General features: G+C 38.7%; 2 protein-coding genes across 4 annotated transcripts; both read left to right on the plus strand.

The window, feature by feature from the left end:
* Positions 1 to 585: 585 nt before the first annotated feature.
* On the plus strand, positions 586 to 8,344 carry LOC122777824 (cytochrome P450 2J4-like). The gene is made up of 9 exons (XM_044039310.1): positions 586 to 1,064; positions 1,525 to 1,687; positions 1,825 to 1,974; positions 3,331 to 3,491; positions 4,170 to 4,346; positions 4,431 to 4,569; positions 5,309 to 5,496; positions 7,250 to 7,391; positions 7,578 to 8,344. The coding sequence occupies exons 1-9, from the start codon at positions 864 to 866 to the stop codon at positions 7,751 to 7,753; spliced, it is 1,497 nt and encodes a 498-aa protein (XP_043895245.1). The 5' UTR covers positions 586 to 863; the 3' UTR covers positions 7,754 to 8,344.
* A 277-nt stretch (positions 8,345 to 8,621) lies between these two features.
* On the plus strand, positions 8,622 to 15,998 carry LOC122777582 (interleukin-12 receptor subunit beta-2-like). 3 transcript variants are annotated; one of them, XM_044038908.1, is made up of 14 exons: positions 8,622 to 8,683; positions 9,233 to 9,299; positions 9,384 to 9,500; positions 10,648 to 10,777; positions 10,884 to 11,059; positions 11,714 to 11,837; positions 11,936 to 12,102; positions 12,275 to 12,411; positions 12,498 to 12,711; positions 12,815 to 12,882; positions 13,684 to 13,885; positions 13,984 to 14,190; positions 15,548 to 15,646; positions 15,769 to 15,998. In XM_044038908.1, exons 3-14 carry the CDS (start codon positions 9,431 to 9,433, stop codon positions 15,933 to 15,935), a joined length of 1,761 nt encoding a protein of 586 aa, XP_043894843.1. In that variant the 5' UTR covers positions 8,622 to 8,683; positions 9,233 to 9,299; positions 9,384 to 9,430; the 3' UTR covers positions 15,936 to 15,998. The 3 variants fall into 3 exon arrangements, with proteins under 3 accessions (XP_043894843.1, XP_043894841.1, XP_043894844.1); XM_044038906.1 differs by having other exon boundaries at positions 8,642 to 8,683; positions 9,161 to 9,299; XM_044038909.1 differs by lacking the exon at positions 8,622 to 8,683 and having other exon boundaries at positions 9,087 to 9,299; positions 13,750 to 13,885.
* Positions 15,999 to 19,269: the final 3,271 nt, after the last annotated feature.

Here is a 19,269-nt window from a genome sequence, read left to right on the forward strand (position 1 = left end):
GAAGAGATAGAAAACAAGTGAGATAGATAATGTCTCAGTCTGTCCTCGTCTTTCCTCAGACACAGTTGTCTGTAATTGTGAGCGACATGGTTATCAAGCCAAAAATGTAAGTTGGTTGTACCCAAGATAATTCTACATTCATTTAGATTAGACACATCAGCTATGTTAATTTTTTTGATGATGTGGTTCATGAATTCATGGTGTGTGAACCTCATTTACTGCATCTGCACATTTGAAATTATTGGAAGAAACTGTGAGAAAAGTGTCAGCACCAGCAAAAATGCTGTGAAGTTACAGTCAGCATCTTTATTGTTGATTTATTGGTGATGAAAAACAGGCAACTGAAGTAGGACATTAAAGGTCTCAAATACAGTTCAAAGCTTCTGCCTTTGCCAAAAAACAGGGTCACCAACCCCTTAAATGTTGCACAACAGAAATCACTTCAGTCATCTCAGGAGTCATCTCAGGAGTGCTACTAATAAAATCTTATCTTAGTAAACAAAGCTGAAGATTGGAGGAGACTAGGGCAAAGGGTTCTTCACAGGAATTATTACATAACATTATTTTCCTTTTGGGATCAATTTGTTAGTCATGTTGTAAGTGAAAAACAAGGCAGGAGCTTGAACACGTGCAGCTGTCTGCTATAGCTGCCTACACAGTACTGTCAGTAATCAGGAATATGCAGGATAACACTGTAAATACATCATAGTTGTAATTTACAACTTGTAAATTATCTTTACCTCACAAAGAGTTTTACTTTGAAATTCTGGAAAAAGTTTTACTTTGAAATTCTGGAAGAAGGAAGTTATATAAGCCTGAGCTCTGTTTGTGGTCCAGATACATTTACGGAACGAAGTGAACAAATGGATGCGATACTCGGCGTCCTGGGTCTGGAGTGGATAGACGGCTGGAGTGTCTTCATTTTTGTGTGTGTTTTTCTGCTTTTGGCGGATGTTGTGAAGAACAAAGCGCCGTCGAACTTTCCTCCAGGACCGTGGTCGCTGCCTGTCATAGGCGACCTTCTCCGCATCACGCCGTCCAGAATTCACCTACAGCTCACTGAGGTAGGCTCAATATCAAATAATAGTTGAAAAAAAGACAGTTAGATCAAATGTCCGAGGCTGTAAAAAGACAAATATAGACATAGAAATCAAAGCAACAACAAAAACATCCTTAACGGCTGTTTTACTCAGCCCTGTGTATGTCTTTTAAAATAATGCTAGCTTTCTCATCAATGAAATATTACATTTCTGCATTTGGAAATTAATTTATTTATATGTTTATTTTTTTATTTAAATAAAAAATAAAACATAGAAATAAATTAATTTTCAAGTTAATTTCCAAATAAAATATGTTGTATTTTTTATTTAAATAAAAAATAAAACATAAATAAATTAATTTCCAAATGCAGAAATGTAATATTTCATTGATGAGATATTACATTTTACATTACTGAACATCTAGATACAAGTCCAGTGGACTTTATGAAATACCACCAAAATGAAATGAGCTGTCTGTCTTCAGTTTGCTCAGGAATATGGAAACATTTTCAGCCTTCGCATCTTTGGTGGAAGGATCGTGGTCCTTAATGGCTACAAACTTGTCAGAGAAGCCCTGGTCCAAAAAGGAGAGGACTTCACAGATCGTCCATCTATACCGCTTTTTCATGATTTGGTTGGGAATCAAGGTAGTGTGTGACTTGGTTTAAACTGTTCCCTGTTAATAATTAATTAACACGGTAGTATCAAGCTGACACCATTAAGTAGTTATTATATTCAGTTTCAGTTACATGTGATTTTTTATGCTGTTTTTGTGTCTCCAAAGGGCTTGTGATATCAAATGGGTATGTGTGGAAGCAGCAGAGGAGATTTGCCCTTCACACTCTTAAAAACTTTGGTCTGGGCAAGAAGACACTGGAGCCGTCCATCCAACAGGAGAGCCAATACCTAAATGAGGCTATTGCAGTTCAGCAAGGCACTAAACAAATCTTATTTTTCACTGAGACACAACAAAATTGTGCTTCTCATGGCGCTTTTCCACTACACAGTTCCAGCACGACTTGACTCTGCACGTTTTTGTTTTTTTTTGCTTTTCCTTTGGCGATAGTATACAAGTACTATCGCCAATGGAAAAGCAAACGAATCTAAATGTCACGTTGACAGACTGTCGGCTAATGATTAGTCAGAGAGTGTCGTCAGTGGAAAAGTCATGAGTGCGACGTTCGACACAAGAATCAAACTGAACAATGCCGAAGTGTAGATCAATTAAAAAGACTTAAAAAAATCCTGAAAAGATGCATTAATCTCCAACGTTTACCATGGAAATGTCTAAAATCTCAACATTTAACAGAGGAGTCTGATGTATTTAGCGACAGCACTGAAAGCAGCAATCATGAGTGACAAGTCACATCACAACCCCTTCTGACTGTATAGTGGAAAAGGACCATTATTTTGTAACGCTCACCCCAGCTGCATAAGGAGCAGCGTTAAATAAGGAGGCGATTACTGCTCTGTGCATTTATTTGCAGCAAAACATAGATTAACTCCGGTCGCTTTTGGCCACGACCACGCCGTACATTTTAGCAACCACAACAACATTCCAGAGCAACAACATCCACCTCGCATTGTCTCACCCTCTCTCGCGAGACAGTCCCACCACAACAGGTCTCCACCGAATCACAATAGTGCGCAACACAAAACAGCTGTAACCATTTGCATAACTGATGAACTCATAACAGAAACACATTAACTCAGCTCATTACAATATCGATACAGTATGCTACTTGATCATGTGCAAACTCTTGTTCCATCCAACGCTGCAACACAGTTGCACATACCAACTTGTCAGCTCCAGTTTTCAAAAAACATATTTGGGCGGTGGTTTGAGGATGCATTCCTGAGCATGCATGAACACAGTCTGTTCTGAGGATGGATTAGAGACCAGTAGAGCTTTGATTCAATCAGATTCTCCTTATTCTTGTTCGTCTCTCTTTTTCTCAAACTCGCACTGACATAACAGAGGAAACATTGACATCAGGCACATCTGTGTAGTCAGAATCGTTGAAAACATAATTTTATTTTAGGCCTTACGGTCAAGATTATGAGGGAAATCATCATTTTAAATTATGTTTGTTGTAGTAAAGTATTCACAATATGCCTGTTAGTATGTGGAAAAATTTTTTTATTGTTAAAATAAACAAGCAAACAGTCATCCAATATACTTCACAGTCAAGAAAATAGTATAATACTAATAGCAAAAGTATAGAATGACATTAATTAGTAGCTACAGTGTCTGTGTGTCTTATTGGTGTTTTTTTGTCTTCTTTTACAGGAAAGCCTTTTAATCCCCAGACATTGATAAACAGTGCAGTGTCAAACATCATCTGCTGCTTGGTGTTTGGGAGTCGGTTTGAGTACAGTGACGAACAGTACCAGTCTATACTTCAGGACTTCAATGAGCTACTGTACTTAGAGGGATCTGTGTGGGCACAGGTGAGACTTCTCCATTAACAATGGGGGCTGTGCCAGTCTCAGCTCACATAGGGCAAAAGGCGGGGTCACACCCTGGAAAGATCGTCAGTCCATCACAGGGACACATATGGAGACAAACAACCATCCACTTTCACTCCTAAGAGTGTCCAATTTACCTAATTTCCCATATTGCGTTTTTGGACCGTGGGAAGGAGCCGGAGAACCTGGAGAAAAACCCCCCTCACACTCATGCACCAAAGTTGGTAGAAAAATCAGCGATTTTCCGTCTTGACATATTTGTTCATCCATTGGTGTCATCAGTAAGATCAAATGTGTTACATATAGTTTGTGTGGGTGTCCTGAACTCAGATTTACCTAATGATTTACCTAAGTGACACAAACTTACCAAACACAGGCAGCAGCAGAAACACTGTGTCACCACAAGCTAAAAATGTTGATGGACATTGTGGTGTGGTAGATTGAGCAGGTTACAAACTTCCGTTACAGACATAGATTTTATCAGGTGAGCCTTTAAATGGCTAAAATATGCTTTTCCTTGTGTCCCTGCTGGTAGCTACATTGTGTTGTCAGTGACGGCAAACAAATGTATGTTCACTGTTGCCTCCGGCTGTGCGTGTGTTCAAATGTATAATTGTTCTCAGACTCGATGAGCTGGTACTTTTTCCTTTTGCTCTGTAGATTTACAACTCAGTGCCCTGGCTCATGAGGTGGCTGCCTGGACCTCACAGGAGGACATTTACTCTGACAGATAGACTTATTGCTTATGTTGCAAGGAAGATCACAGAACACAGAGAAAACCTTGACCCATCCTCACCAAGAGATTACATCGACTCCTTCCTCATAGAAATGGGAGAGGTGAGAAATTCTTGTTTGTTTTTTCTGACACAGTTTGCCACGTGTCGACTCATCTTCTTTACTTTCTCTTTCTGTCACTGATAGAAGGAAGACAAGGAATCTGGTTTTGATCTTAAAAATCTGTGGTATTGTACTCTGGACCTGTTTGTTGCCGGAACAGAAACTACATCCACTACTTTACAGTGGGGACTGCTGTTCATGATCTACTACCCTCACATACAAGGTGCATATGTGTGTGTGTGTGTGTGTGTCTTTCTATAGTGATTCGGGCTGATTGTGGTTCCAAGCCTCCACTGTGAGGATTGAAATGTTCTGGTTTTCAGGGTTAGGTGAGGACTGGGGGTTGGAAGTCAGGCTTTTAGTTGTGATGGTTTGAGTAAGAGGAAGAACATCGACTGTGATGTGGATAAACGGCAAAATAGAGATGTTGATGCACCCACTCTGATCACATCAAGTGTGTTGTGATTTAAGAGCAACTAAACCCCCAAACCACTTTTTTCAGGTTAAAACTAATGTGTTGCAGACCAGTTTGCCTTTGTTTCATCGATTAACAATTTATGTGCGGTGACTTTTATCACTTGTGTCATGTGTGGCGTGTGAGTGTATGAACTCGTATAAATGCAAAATGGGGTGGGTTCAAACAAAAGGTGCTATCTTCCAAGTTGTGTATCAGATCCAGATGTAAACACCTGGAAGTAAAAACTGAAATGGTCATCTTTTGTCTTATGTTCATCTTTTGATGTCAAACCCAAATGTTTTCAGTCTATGGCAAAAATAAAGGAAGTGACCTCACTGTTCCAATACTTTTGGATGGCACTGTACTTGTTTTGAAAACATCTTGACTTAGGTTTTTGCCTCAAAGGTTTGTCTTTGAAATGAATGAGACACAGTGTGTGGCATGTTTTGCATGATAATCCACCCCTCTGCTCCTTCCCCTCCGTGTTATTGTTTCCTATTTGCAGAGAAAGTCCAGGCTGAATTAGATGCGGTGGTTGGTTCATCCAGACAGCCCTCCATGACTGACAGAGAGAAAATGCCTTACACTGATGCAGTCATCCATGAGATCCAGAGAATGGGAAACATCCTCCCCCTCAATCTTGCCCACATGGCAAACAAGGAAACCACACTTGACAAATACACAATCCCGAAGGTACATAATGCTTTATCAGCATTTTTCTCTAATGGCGCTTTTCCACTGTTTGGTTTTCCATTACTATAGTATGTGGGCAGGGTCATCGTACCACGGCTGCACAAAAATAGTGTGACATTGTTTTAAATGCAACACAAACACACAAACTAGAGATGGGCAAAGCAGTTTTTTTCAGTGTACTGAATCATTAGAATCTGTTCATTAAAAAGATTAGTTCAGTACTTCCTGCATGACTTGAGATCAGACTCTCTCTGACACAGTCGCTGAATTAAAATACAGCTGAACGGGTTGTGATTCGTCTCACCATCGCTGTTTTCCAGCTCTAAATACATCAGACGTCTCTGTTAAATATTGAGATTTTAGAAATGCATTTGCTAATTTACCTAGAAAAGCACTGGAAGATGTTCTTATCAGTGTTACCTGCAATCCAGACTTTTGAAAAGACAATTTTCAGTTTGATTTGAAGTTCATTTGAAGGCTTGCATTTGTGTTGTGTCCTGTTTTGAGAGACCCTGTTCATTTTGGCCTCACATTTTATTTTACTTTCTTTTCTAACAGCAGTTCAGTCAACACTGAGCTTAAAACACTTTATTGTCCTGTTGGCCTGATTGTATTCATTTTAAATTATTTATTGTGCCACCTACAACCAAATCAAGCAGCTCACTCACCTGAGGAGTGGGGATGATTTCACTGCTCAACTTCCTGACAAATTACACACTGGCCCTTTAATAAAGTCTAATCTTAATCTATCAGGTTACACCTTTAAAGACATCTGTGATGTTCTTTTGCAAACCTTTTTGGCTTGGAAATGTTCATGGAAATGCAGTGAATGTTTCACCATGGAACAGGAAGCTGTGGCAACTGTTCAATTTATACCACCACCTGGTGGCAACAGCAAGTAAGCTTCTTGAAACAATCACAGTCCAAAAAAATATGACACAAGACAAATGCAAATGTTTGGTGCAGGCTCTCTAGCGCCACATAGTGTTACAAAATGCATGCATCTTCTCCATTGGCATTCACATGTGCAAGAAGTGACATCTTACTCCTGTGTTCTTGACAGCAGACAGCTGCGTCCAGCCTGTAGTGGTGCATATCTCATAAACTGAAATTTATTTCATCCAGCCTCATTGATAAATAAAGCTGTGTGCCATCTGCATAACATTGAAAGTGTATGCTATGCTTTCTAATAAAGTGCCCTAAAGGAAGGATATATAAGGTAAAAAGTATAGGTCCGAGCAATAAGCCCTGTGGAACTCCACAATTAACTTTTGTTTGCAATGAGGCATTATCATTCACATTACCAAACTGGAATCTGTCAGATAAGTATGATATAAACCAGCAGAAGGCAGTACCCATGATCCAAAGAGTCTGCTCCAGTCTCTGCAATAGAATATCATAATCATTACTAACTTTAACTAGTACTGTTTCTGTGCTATGATGTAATCTAAAACCTGATTGGAAATTGTCAAACAGCCCATTACAATTGATTAGCAACTGCCTTATCTATGATTTTAGAAATGAAGGGAAGATATGATATAGGTTGGTAATTAGCTAAAACATCTGCGTCAAGGGTTGCTCAAGGGGTTTAATAACTGCTACTTAAAAACTTTGGTGCACATATTCAGTTAATACGGATAAATTCATCTGATTTAATATAGAGCTGTTAATCAAAGGGAACACATCTTTAAATAGTTTAGTAGGGATGGGATCTTCTGATTCTGATCTAACTGACAGGTTGATTCTTTTGAAGGGTACCATGATCTTACCTGCACTCAACTCAGTCCTGCATGATGAGTCCATGTGGGAAACACCACACACCTTCAACCCTCAACACTTTCTGGACCAGGATGGTAAATTTAGGAAGAGAGATGCCTTCCTCCCCTTTTCGGCAGGTTAGTGAGTAATTACACCTCATTGTAACGCAGAGGTTTAGGGAAGAGAATTTAGAGAATTTTTACATCATCGGTAAGACACTTGAGAGAGAGTATTAGTGTCTATGTCTCATCTGTAGGATGTCCATATTGAATCCATTTTATATTCTGCAACTCAAACTTATAAGATGTGTCGTATCTTCTCAGGTAAGCGTGTGTGTCTTGGGGAACAGCTGGCCAGGATGGAGTTATTCCTCTTCTTCACCTCTCTCCTTCAGAGGTTTTCCTTCTCACCAGTTCCTGGAGAGCAGCCCAGTCTGGATTACAAGTTGGGGGCCACTCACTGCCCCAAACCTTACCGCCTCTGTGCTGTTCTGCGATAAGTGTCTTAACCTAGATATGAAAAATGTATTTGCAGTTTCCAATATTATTGCGATAATCATATTAAAAAATCTAATAATTGGTTTTAAACGCAATGAAATAACTTAAAAAGTAATCATAATACTATTTTTAGTGAACATTTTAAAGTGATAACAAGAATCTTTTCTATAAATCATGCATAAATCGTGAATGGCTGCAGGCTTCAATTCATGGGACTTTAAACAAATAACCAGGGCTGTATTTTTGTGAGGTTTAAGTGAAGTTAAAGTGTTTTCTCTTCCTCTCAATCAGGATGCCTTTTTTAAATAAGCCAGTATTGTTATTAATTGGAAGAATCAGCATTCCAGTTAAATTAATGTTAACTATCTATGTTTGATTTCTATAGGAGAGCCTGATGTGTTTATAAATAACTCCCTGTGATATTTTAGCTCATGCTTGTTTCTCAGACCTCTGTGTGTTCTGTTCACACTGTGGTTTTGGTCTGAGGTGTGACGGATGAGAAAAACAACAGAATGCCATGCTGCTGGTGTCAATGTTGTTGTAAATCCAGCTGTTTAGTTTTCGCATCTCCAATAAACTCCCCTGCCTTTAAATTTGTTTTTACAATCTTTGCCTTCATTCACACTCACAACATTGACCTGTATATTTAACACACACATAGTTTGGTTTTTCCCCTTTGAAGCCATTTTCCTCAATGTGAACATTTGACATTTTTAAATGTAGTAGTTCTGAAAATTAGCAAACCTCAGGCTTGAGGTCTCTTTTATCTCTACATGAATATGCTTCTGGTTTTTTTCCAGCAACCATTTTGAAAGAAGAGATGGAAAAATACAGAAAACAAGTGAGATAGATAATGTCTCAGTCTGTCCTCGTCTTTCCTCAGTTACACAGTTGTCTCTAAGTGTGAGCGACATGGTTATCAAGCCAAAAATGTAAGTTTGTTTTACCCAAGATAATTCTACATTCATTTAGATTAGACACACCAGCTGTGTTAATGTTTTTGATGATGTGTTTCATGGGTTCATGGTGTGTGAACCTTTGTCTTTTGGAAGAAACTGTGAAAAAAAATGCTGTGAAGTTATAGTCAGCATCTTTATTTTAGAAAAGAGTTTCACATGTTTTATGTTCATTTGACGATGGAATTATGTGCTAGCAGCAGCACATTTAATGGAAGCAAAGTGATGTGATGAAGTCAACAGAACGTTTGTGGTGATGAAAAACAGGCAACTGAAGTAGGACATAAAAGCTCTGAAATACAGTTCAAAGTTTTTGCCTTTGCCAAAAAACCACTAAACTAGGTCACCAACCCCTTAAATGTTGCTGAACAGAAATCACTTCAGTCACACGCATCATACAGAGCAAGTCATCTCAGGAGAGCTACTAATAAAATCTTATCTTGATATGCAAAGTTTTATCTGAACATGTAAATCAAGGCCGTTATGACTGGAGCTGCTGCGTCTTCTTATCAACTACTCATTCAGACTTGAAGAAACGCTGTTTCCTCCACATGTTTTACGACACATCGTCTCTTCTGCACACATGTCTGAGGTGAGTTTTCAAGCGTAGTCCTCAGAAAAGGATTCAGCACTGAATATTTAGTAAGTAAATGTAAATGAACTTCTGTTTTAACAGCTGCTGTTTGGTCCAGAGTGGGGAAAAAAAAACAAAGATGAGCTGAGATGAAACTCTCAATCTCCTCAACTACATCGAGATGCATAATCCTACCTCTGCTCATCCTTTATATCCTGCGTGAGTACCTCATCTGCTCATCCACCGTATAATAATCGGGCCTTTTTCTGTCTGGTGCAGTTCAGTTCCTGGGAAAATGGTGTAATAAGCTGTTGATGTTTTGCCTTTTAAGCTCTGACCTCATGTGTGAGAGAAGGTGTCTTAATTATTGTGTTTATTTAAAAACAAATAATCATGGAAAACGTTTCCTGAGACATTTCTTGGTTTACCAGTAATGGATGCTTACAGAAAACTAATACAGTAACTGTGTTACTAGAAATGTGGGCAATTTTCAAAAAACAATAAATAAAAACGAAAATCTATTATTTGTTAATTCACTTGAACCTTTGTTAAAGAGGCAAAAGACACCCAACAAGAAAAGACTGTAAACTGTATTTGGTAAATTCAGAAATTGAAGCTGACAACACACTGGGTCGATACTGGACTTCTGATTCTGAAGTCTGCTTCTCCCTTTTATACCATACATTTTCAACAGGAGATAGATCTGGACTGTTGACACAGGCAAGACATTATCTTGGGACCTTTACATATATGCAGATCACTCATGCAGTATTTCTGCACATCACTGATACATGGCTTCCTCTTGTATGTAATTACAGTTGCAGGTAGGATACCTCGATGGAGCAGCAGATTGTGTTTTTTTTCCTTTTCTGTAGTTAGGTGACTGGACTTGCTTGAGTCGCCGACAGCTAACTCCAGAAGATGACGACGACCTAACGGTTTCTCTTGTAATTCCAGTGTTCACACAAATTCAGCAGCAGGGTCTGCCCGTGACTCCCGGAAATCTTTTTCACTAACTAATCAGTTACTGACTGTCACTGATTTCAAAGTGGTGCGCCACCACCTGTGCTCGCTTTTATTTAAGACCAGGTTTCCCCCGCCTTTTGTGTGTCACTGAAATCACTAAAGATCCTTCCCCGATACTTAAGTCTATTGATAATGGTTGATATAAAAGTGATTCATAGTTCACAATTCAAGTGTGTGGAAATGGGGTTTTTATCATGGCATTGAGAAGAGAGGAGATAACATCAATGAGATTTACTTTACGGCTAGTATAAATCTCACTTTTAAAACCAAGCATGACTGTCAGCCTCCAGTGACACTACTGCTGCTGTGAAATCTCTTTATGTTTGTGTTTTCTGGACAGTTTACCCTCTGCTCCCTGCTGGCTCCCAGTTTATCAATAAAGGTGGCACTGTGACAGTAGACCCCTCTCCCTACTTCCTTCTGGGATCAAACCTGACAGTGTACTGCCACGTCCGCGAATGTAAGCGGAGGTAGGAATGGTAGAAATACAACATAATACAACACAAAAAGCGCCCTGTGTATCCAAACAATGCAGTCTCTTTTGTAAAATGCAAATGTTTTGTTCCTCACATGCAGTTACAAAATATCCCTGGACCTGAACGGGGTGACTGTCAAGGACAGGAAGGAAGTCAACTGCAACCTGGCCAAGTTTTATCTGCCCAACGTCCACATGCCACAGTCTTTCGTGGTCTGTAAGCTGAGAGGTGTTCAGAGCACGAAGATTGTCACTGGACTGGACCTACATGGCGGCCGTATGTACACTTGACTCTGAAATATTATACATCCTTAATAGCAATGTCTTTCTTTATACAGTCACAAGTGGCTTTACATTAACGCAGGTGCAGGTGTACAAATCAGAACTCACTCTGCTCGCATTCCCATGTGTTTAAACCGTTAAACCAATCCACCGTCTACCGCTTTATCCTCAACATGAGGGTCGCGGGGCTGCTGGGGCCAATCCCAGCTGACATAGGGCAAAAGGTGGGGTAAGACGTCCTGGACAGGTCGTCAGTTCTTCGCAGGGACACATAGAGACAAAAATCCATCCACTCTCACAGTCACTCTTATGGGCAATTTAGAGTGTTTACCAAATTAACATTTATTCTGTGATACACTGGCCAGTATTTCGATTTAACATAACACATCTCATGTGACACATCATGTTATGTCTTAAGATCATTCTCGACCGTTGTCTCTAAATTGTCCATAGGTTTGAATGTGAGTGTGAATGGTTGTTTGTCTCTCTGTCTCTCCAGTATCAGCTGGCTCCAGCTCCCCCTGTTGCTCGCAAATGATATAAAAACAGCAGATAATGTAATGAGTGAATTGTCTCTGGAAATTCCACAAAACGCTTTTCAAGATGAGCTCAGATGTTTCAACTTATTTTCTGTCTTCTTCTCTACAAGTTCCTCCAGATAAACCTGAAGACATTATCTGTGAAGTGACAAGAAGCTCAGACTTTATAGGCTGCTTGTGGAAGAGCGGTCAGAAAACATACCTCCCGACAACCTACAACATATCAGTCAACAGGTTTGCTCTTATTCTGAGGTCAAGCAGCGGTGGTTTTATCCTACAGGACAATAAACACTTTTCATAACCACTTATTATTTTTTTTAACACATTTTCAGAGAAAATGGGACCCAGATATATTTGGATCAGATCCAGAATGCCGAAGAAATAAAAATCCCACGAGGAATTGTAGATAAAACCAAGAAATACCAATTGATCATCACGGCATACAACCACTTTGGAGTGTCACAGTCTAATCCATTCATCTTGTGTGTAAAGGAGATAGGTAAGCATGAATGTTCATCCACACTCATTATCATTCAGGCATTTCCTGAGAAGTGAGTCACCCTGACGCAGCCTCGTTGTTTGTCACTGCTTGACTAAGTCCGCCTGAAAATTTGACTGTGGTAACTTTGGTCTGTGAACTCATTACACTGTGTTTGTCTTTGCTGTTGCAGTGATACCAGAAACCCCTCATATTACAAACGTAGAGTTTGAAAATGGCTCCATATCAGCGGTGCTGCAATGGAAAACCACTGATCTCTCTGTGCATCTCAAACCCTACGTCAGGCTCTGCACATATAACAGCTCCTGGGTAACTCAACAGAGCTGTGGTTATCCTCAGCATCAGCCGTTATCTCACACTGTGTAGGAGACGTGTGACGTCTTTATGTTTTACAGGATGTCAGGGAGGAAACAGAGCTCAGTGACACTTTGATAAGAGTGGGCGACCTGACACCTCTCACTGAGTATGAGTTCCAGGTGAGGACATGTAATTCCACATTCAGAGTGAACCACATCACTGTTCCCAGCTTCACACCTGGGCCAACCTCCAGCCAAAGGCTGCCATGCAGCAAATGGAGCTCATCTGTTTTGGCGAGAACTCCAGGAAAAGGTGAGCTCACAATCTTAACCTCAAAAGAAGGTGTACTGATTGTGATAATGTGCAAGTTTGTCGACTCGCACAACCCTCATATTGTGGCAAAACTTTTCACCAGGTCCATCACAGCGTCTGAGTGTATGGAGGGTGTTCAACAGCCAGCAGAATGTGACTGTTTTTTGGAAGGTAATGTGTAAATTACTGATTAATAAAGTGCATCTATTCTACATTCGATTCTATCTCCTACAAATACTGTTATTATTAAAGTACATTAAATATTAGAAGTAATTTATTCCGGTAGATTATCTAACAGAAAGCCTGCTCTGCTCCTTAGTTAGAGGTCGAGTTATACATTTCAAATTATGTTTAAGGCAGAGTATGCAGGAATTATGACAGGCTTGTGTTTATAAACACAGCAATACAGAAAGGTGGCCTCTCCTTGCATGCTCACTACCATTATAATATAATATTATGTATATAAATACATATATATGTATATAATAATTAATAAAATAATATATAAATAATATAAACAATAGTATATGAAGAGCCAGTAGTGTTCACTGAACACTATAGCTCAAAGACCAACCCCAGATTCACTCTGGGTGTTTTTTGCCGCTCAGTGTTTAGCCTCATGGTGGCTCAGTGGTAGAACGAGTGGGTTCAATTCCCGGCGCCACTAATCTACATGCTGATGTGTGCTTAGCCAAGACAGCATGTGTGAAAATATGCTGCACATGTATGCATGCATGATGCAGATGTATATATCTATGAATTTGTAGTGAAAAGCAACTTTGAGTGGTCATCAAGACTAGATAAGCACTATATAAATAGAGACCATTTAACACCACCAAGTGTGAGTAATTACTGTATGAAGGTGTTTCACCTCTTATCCAAGAGTCTCCTTCAGCTTCACAAACAAACACACTTAAAAAACACTTAAAGAACTATCCCTTTAAGTAATAAATGGACACATTTTCCCCACAGCCTCCACCTCCACAGGACTACAGTGGTGAGGTGAAACAGTACAACATCTTTCTGGCTTCTGATCAGATAAAGGAAGTGACCTGTCGTGAGGCCTCATGCCACTCTTCAGTTCTGGTACCAGCAGCAGTTCAGACACTGAGCATCAGTGCTGTTACCTCATATGGATCTTCTCCACCAGCTGATGTGCCACTCAGACACTCAGGTACACACATAATTTGATGCAGAAAGTAAAACCTATCATTGAAATTTAACTCTTAAAGAAAAGAAAGCTCAATGAAGTGCAAAACTTTATCTACTCAGGTGAAGTTGGCCCTGTTCTGAGACAGCCGGCTCCTGCCGCTAATGGCAGTGCTGTGTACGTCTCCTGGTCATGGCCTCAGACCAAAAGCTGGTCCACATCTGGAGGAGAAGTGCTCCTGCACTATGTGGTACAGTGGAGAAGTGTTCCTGCAACAAAGCTGTGGTGGCAAGAGGTGGAGAAAAATCAAAACAGCACATCAATCACAGGTACTGAACACTTAAACGGCCAGTGTATAAGAATGAGTTCAATCCTTTTTCTATTTTTTCTATTTCTATCTTTCAAACTATAAATGCATTCTGTGGCTGGTGTGTCTGTTCAGGCTGCTGTAGAAACGTGGAGGCATCGAGCAAGGCCCTTTTCTTACAGTACATACAAAAGGTGTCTTCTAAGGCTACCAAAAAAGTTACATACTGGACCTTTAAGATAACAAGATGTATTTGTATTGATCAAATTGACACAGCAGCACCAAGGATAGCAGCGAACTGTAATAAGAGGTACACGAGAATAGAAATAGAAACAAAATGGAGGCAAAGTGTAGGATAAATAAGGCAAAAATTTTAAAAATTCAAATTATTCAGTATGTAGTTTGAACAATAAATGCAAAATATGCAGAAACTGTGTTTTGGGATTTGGGTTCAGGTCCAGCATTGGCACAGAATCTGTCATGAAAAAACACTCCATAGAAGAAAAAACGTAGTTTTGGCATAATTAGTGAATTCAAAACATAAATTATGCAAAAATAACACGCACATAAATTTAATTGTGGTTTAGTACATCAATTGAAATTTGACTTTACATTCACAGTGAATTACTGGTTATTACAGTAAGTTATTGTGCCCTAGATAATGTACTTTCATAGTGTTTAATTGTGGGGAATTGTTCTTTATCTTTTTACTGCAACTTCATAGTAGTTATGTCATATATGATTTAGCAGTATTCTCCTGTATAAATACAATGGATATGTTGAGGAAATGACATAATAATATAATAATAATACTACTAACAATATCATTTTATGCACCAAATGGGTTGTATTTGACAGACATAAGAGCTTCACCTGAAATCAAACAGTGACCTCTAGTGGGTAACTGGTGAATTATTTCTTGTTGATACTTTAATTGTTACAATACCTGTTGATTTAAATGTAACATAAACATCACAATGAAGCGCAATGCAAAATATACAACAAAGTAGAGTATTGTGTGGATTCTAGTGGAGAGTATTTGTTACAGTGTTATATAACTGTTTCCTTTGGCTATATGAAACATTTAAATCTTCCCTTTTTTAGATTTTCTTTCTTGTGTAGCATAATTGTAAACTGAATTCAAACATTGTTTTTACTGGTAGTGTTGTGATTTTTTTTTCTTTAGAGGCCAAACATAGGCACATGTAACTAGAATATTGCAATATAATCTAATATAACCTATAATATAATCTAAACTTTATGTGCAAACCATCAGTTACTACAGCATGTACATGGCAGGCTGAAGTAATACTATGGTAATTGACATTGTCCCTATCAAATAAACTATATGAATGAATCCATTTCCCCCTGTGTTTCAGGTCTGACTGCAGGTGTGAGGTATAATGTGTCTCTGTTTGCTGTGACCACCAGGGGTGTCACTGCTCCATCATCTGTTTTAATCTATTCCAAAGAGCAAAGTAAGACTCAGTGTGTCGCCACACCCACATCATTTTACTCACGTTTAAATGTAAAAAATGAAACTCCTCATGTTTACAGTACGCCCCTCATCATCTCTCTCTCTGTATATGCGTTCTTTCAGAACCAGCATCTGGTCCCAACTTAACAGTGCTGCTTCATGAGGCTAAGCGGATCCAGATCCTTTGGGACGAGCTGCCTGTGAACCAGCAGAGGGGCTTCATCACAAGCTACACCCTTTATATTCAGACGCTGGACTCCAGCAATCAAGCACTCAGGGGTGAGCAGTAGATGTAAACATACTATACTGTGCGAAAGTCTGTGAAATTCTGCGGTCTTTGGTTGGTTCTATAAATAACACTTGACATTAACAATCAGTAATGTCATTTTTTTGGCAATTATGTTTAATTGTGTGTAATTATATGGCAGTAAGGGGTGATTCATTCACAGTACCTTCTTTTTTCTAATATAAACTCCATGTAATAGCTTGGTAATGAGACTTACTGTAGGCCACATGAAAATGCTATGGAATCAAAATTGGTTATAACCATGGCATTCCCATACACAATCTTTAGTTTAGCGGTTAAATGTGTTCACCTTATCTTTAATGCAGGGACAGACCTGAGGTAGTTTCTGTATAAAAACCTTGAATTGAGCTTGAAAAATGCTCATCCATTTCAGTGTAATCTGACCACACTATTGCCATGGAATTAGATTGAGAATGCGATGGTGGTGCCATACTTGTACTCCTATTACCATTTAATGACCATGTTATCACAGCTTACATATTAACAAGTTAAAATGTGTTCCATTTGAATTTGAAGTGTATTTAATGCTGAGCATATCTTGAATAAACTTAGCACAGGTGTGCTAACCAATGACATTAATTAACTCCATGTCATGACGGTTTAAGTTATTTTTCAAATGTAAGGGGAGGTCACACTAAACTGGGAATTGGGAATTGGGCTTGTAACTGGAGGTTTGCTGGTCCAAATTCCTGCTAGGTCAAGTGCTGGATGCCAAATCAAATATTTATATAACATAATATATATCATTATAAAATACATAAATATTTCCTGTATTTCCAGAGTGTATTATAATGAGGAGACTGAGAAATAATTATATATGGTCATTATAGCATTGCTAAAAAAAAAAAAATCTAATAGAGTCCAAATACACTAATAAATCTGTTGACCGGCTTGAAAAAAAGGATTCACTCATTCCAATTCTTCCAAATGTTTTCATGATATGTGAACATGAATGTTACATTTCTAAAACTCTGCTCCTTCACAGTTACTGTCACATTTTAAAACGATGTGAGTATTTACTGTGAGCTGTTTCCTGTTCCTGACATCAAGGTCGGGGTTTTTTTTTTTTTTACCAATATGTTCATGTGTGTACTTCACCTTGATCAGGACATGGCTTCATATGTGCAGTAGTATGCATTTGCTGTGTTTCAGGAGGAGCTGATGTTACGTAATGGAAAGGCTTCAACCAGCCTTGCATTGATACTCCCCACCCACAAAGCTTTGGTGCATCAGCAGGGTTTTTCTGCTCTTACTTCCAGTAATTTCAAGGGTTGCACTGCTGGGTGATTGTTTCATTGCTTTGTGATGACTTGTTTGTTGAAACAGATAAAAATGGAGGCTTTGTCTGAATTACCAACAGAGACAAAAGAGCATTTAAAGTTCCACATTTGTGCATATTGTCATTGTGAATGCCTGATAAAACATACGGTATATCTATTATAGATACTATATAACTGGTAAATGCAGATGTTCAGCAGTAAGCTCACTGGCATTTCAAACACTTGGTTGTCATCATTTTCATAACGTATTCACCTTAGTGTATCTTAGGTTTTCTAGAACTCACTTTGACCACCAACAGGAAGTTTTGTGGCTTCATGCACACATGCAGACGTAAGGGTTGTTACTAACAAGCCTGCTTCACACAACCTATGTGGAACATTTGTGTGAAGGCACCTGACAGCTTACCTTTTCCTATTGTTCTTTGTTTTGGTTGTTTGAGTTAAGTGTATATTCAGACTATTTCAAACCTGAAACATGTTGTGTGATATTTAGTGCCTGCTGCTACAAGTATGCATTCACTAGTATGAATTGCAGCTCAAGCATCTCTTTTTATTCTTCCCCGTTTCTTCTACTTGATATTATTCCTCTTCCTCCCAAAGTTTGCCACCTAACTCCTCCTGGAGCTTTGAGAAAACCCTCACACATCCTTTTAGACATTTTCAGGTTTCATAATGCAGGCGTTAGAAACGTGTATGGAAGGGTTAGGGGGGGAATCGGGAGGGGGGAGGGGCTTGTGAGTCTCTCTCTCACTCTCTCTGCTTTAAAACTTGGTGTTTTAAAGATTGATTCCACCAAAATACCACTTTGTCTAAATCCACAAAGTTCAATCCACGTTTTCAGATTTTATAATGCAGTCATTAAAATTTCATAGTTTAGTATGTCGACCAAAAATGTGACAAAAAAGTCACAGTTTAGTATGTCGTTTAATCCCAGGTCCGCAATATTTCTCTGTGGAGTATGTATGTCTCCCATGTCTTACTAAACATTGTTTTTTCATGTTGTACTATACTATAACATTTTGGTGTGTCAAAAATGTCATGTGTTTAAAAACACAAAAAGTAAGGCAAAAATTCGTCCAAAATTTGACAAAAATGTCATAGTTAAGTATGTTGTCCAAAATCAAATTTTGTTTACATGTTGTACTCTACTATGACATTTTGTTGTCATAAATGTCATGTGTTTAAAACCACAATCTGTTTTAGTAAGGCATGGCATCCACAGATGATGCCAGACCTGGAATCGAACACAGCACTTTCTTTCAGTAGGAAAACTGTTGACAACTACTAAACACTACACCACCACACAAACGACTTGTTATAGCCGAATGTCCTAAATGACACCAAAATGCCATAGTTCGGTATGTCGTCCAAAATTTGTCATAATTGTCATAGTTTAGTATGTGGTCCAAAAGGTCACCCAAATGTCATAGTTTAGTATGTCGTCCAAAGTCACCCAAATGTCATAGTTTAGTATGTCGTCCAAAAAGTTGACAAAAATGTCATAGTTTAGTATGTGGTCCAAAAATTGACAAAAATGTCATAGTTTAGTATGTCGTCCAAAGTTTGACAAAAATGTCATAGTTTAGTATGTGGTCCAACATGTCATAGTTTAGTATGTCGTCCAAAAATTTACAAAAATGTCATAGTTTGGTGTGTCGTCCGAAATCTGACAAAAATGTCATAATTGAGTATGTGGTCCAAAATTTTACAAAAATTTCATAGTTTAGTATGTGGTCCAAAAAGTCACCCAAATGTCATAGGTAAGTATGTGGTCCCGCCAATTTGACAAAATGACACAGTTTAGTGCGCGTCCAAAAGTCAAATTCAAATGTCATAGTTTGGTATGTGGTCCAAAAAGTCACCCAAATGTCATGGTTTAGTATGTGCTCCAAACATTGACAAAAATGTCATAGGTTAGTGTGTCGTACAAAGTTTGAAAAAAAATGTCATAGTTGAATATGTCGTCCAAAAAGTCACTAAAATGTCATAGTTTAGTATGTGGTCCAAAATTTGTGAAAAATGTCAAAGTTTAGTATG

Source organism: Solea senegalensis, linkage group LG11 (assembly GCF_019176455.1).
Source record: "Solea senegalensis isolate Sse05_10M linkage group LG11, IFAPA_SoseM_1, whole genome shotgun sequence".
Classification (NCBI taxonomy): Eukaryota; Metazoa; Chordata; class Actinopteri; order Pleuronectiformes; family Soleidae; genus Solea; species Solea senegalensis.

Excerpts from the sequence above, each read along its gene's own strand:
- LOC122777824 (XM_044039310.1), top strand. The coding sequence starts at position 864 with ATGGATGCGATACTCGGCGTCCTGGGTCTGGAGTGGATAGACGGCTGG. Across the intron at positions 1,065-1,524 it reads TTCACCTACAGCTCACTGAG|TTTGCTCAGGAATATGGAAA; the intron begins GTAGGCTCAATA and ends GTCTGTCTTCAG. Across the intron at positions 1,688-1,824 it reads TGATTTGGTTGGGAATCAAG|GGCTTGTGATATCAAATGGG; the intron begins GTAGTGTGTGAC and ends GTGTCTCCAAAG.
- LOC122777582 (XM_044038908.1), top strand. The coding sequence starts at position 9,431 with ATGAAACTCTCAATCTCCTCAACTACATCGAGATGCATAATCCTACCT. Across the intron at positions 12,412-12,497 it reads GCACATATAACAGCTCCTGG|GATGTCAGGGAGGAAACAGA; the intron begins GTAACTCAACAG and ends TATGTTTTACAG. Across the intron at positions 12,712-12,814 it reads GGCGAGAACTCCAGGAAAAG|GTCCATCACAGCGTCTGAGT; the intron begins GTGAGCTCACAA and ends ACTTTTCACCAG.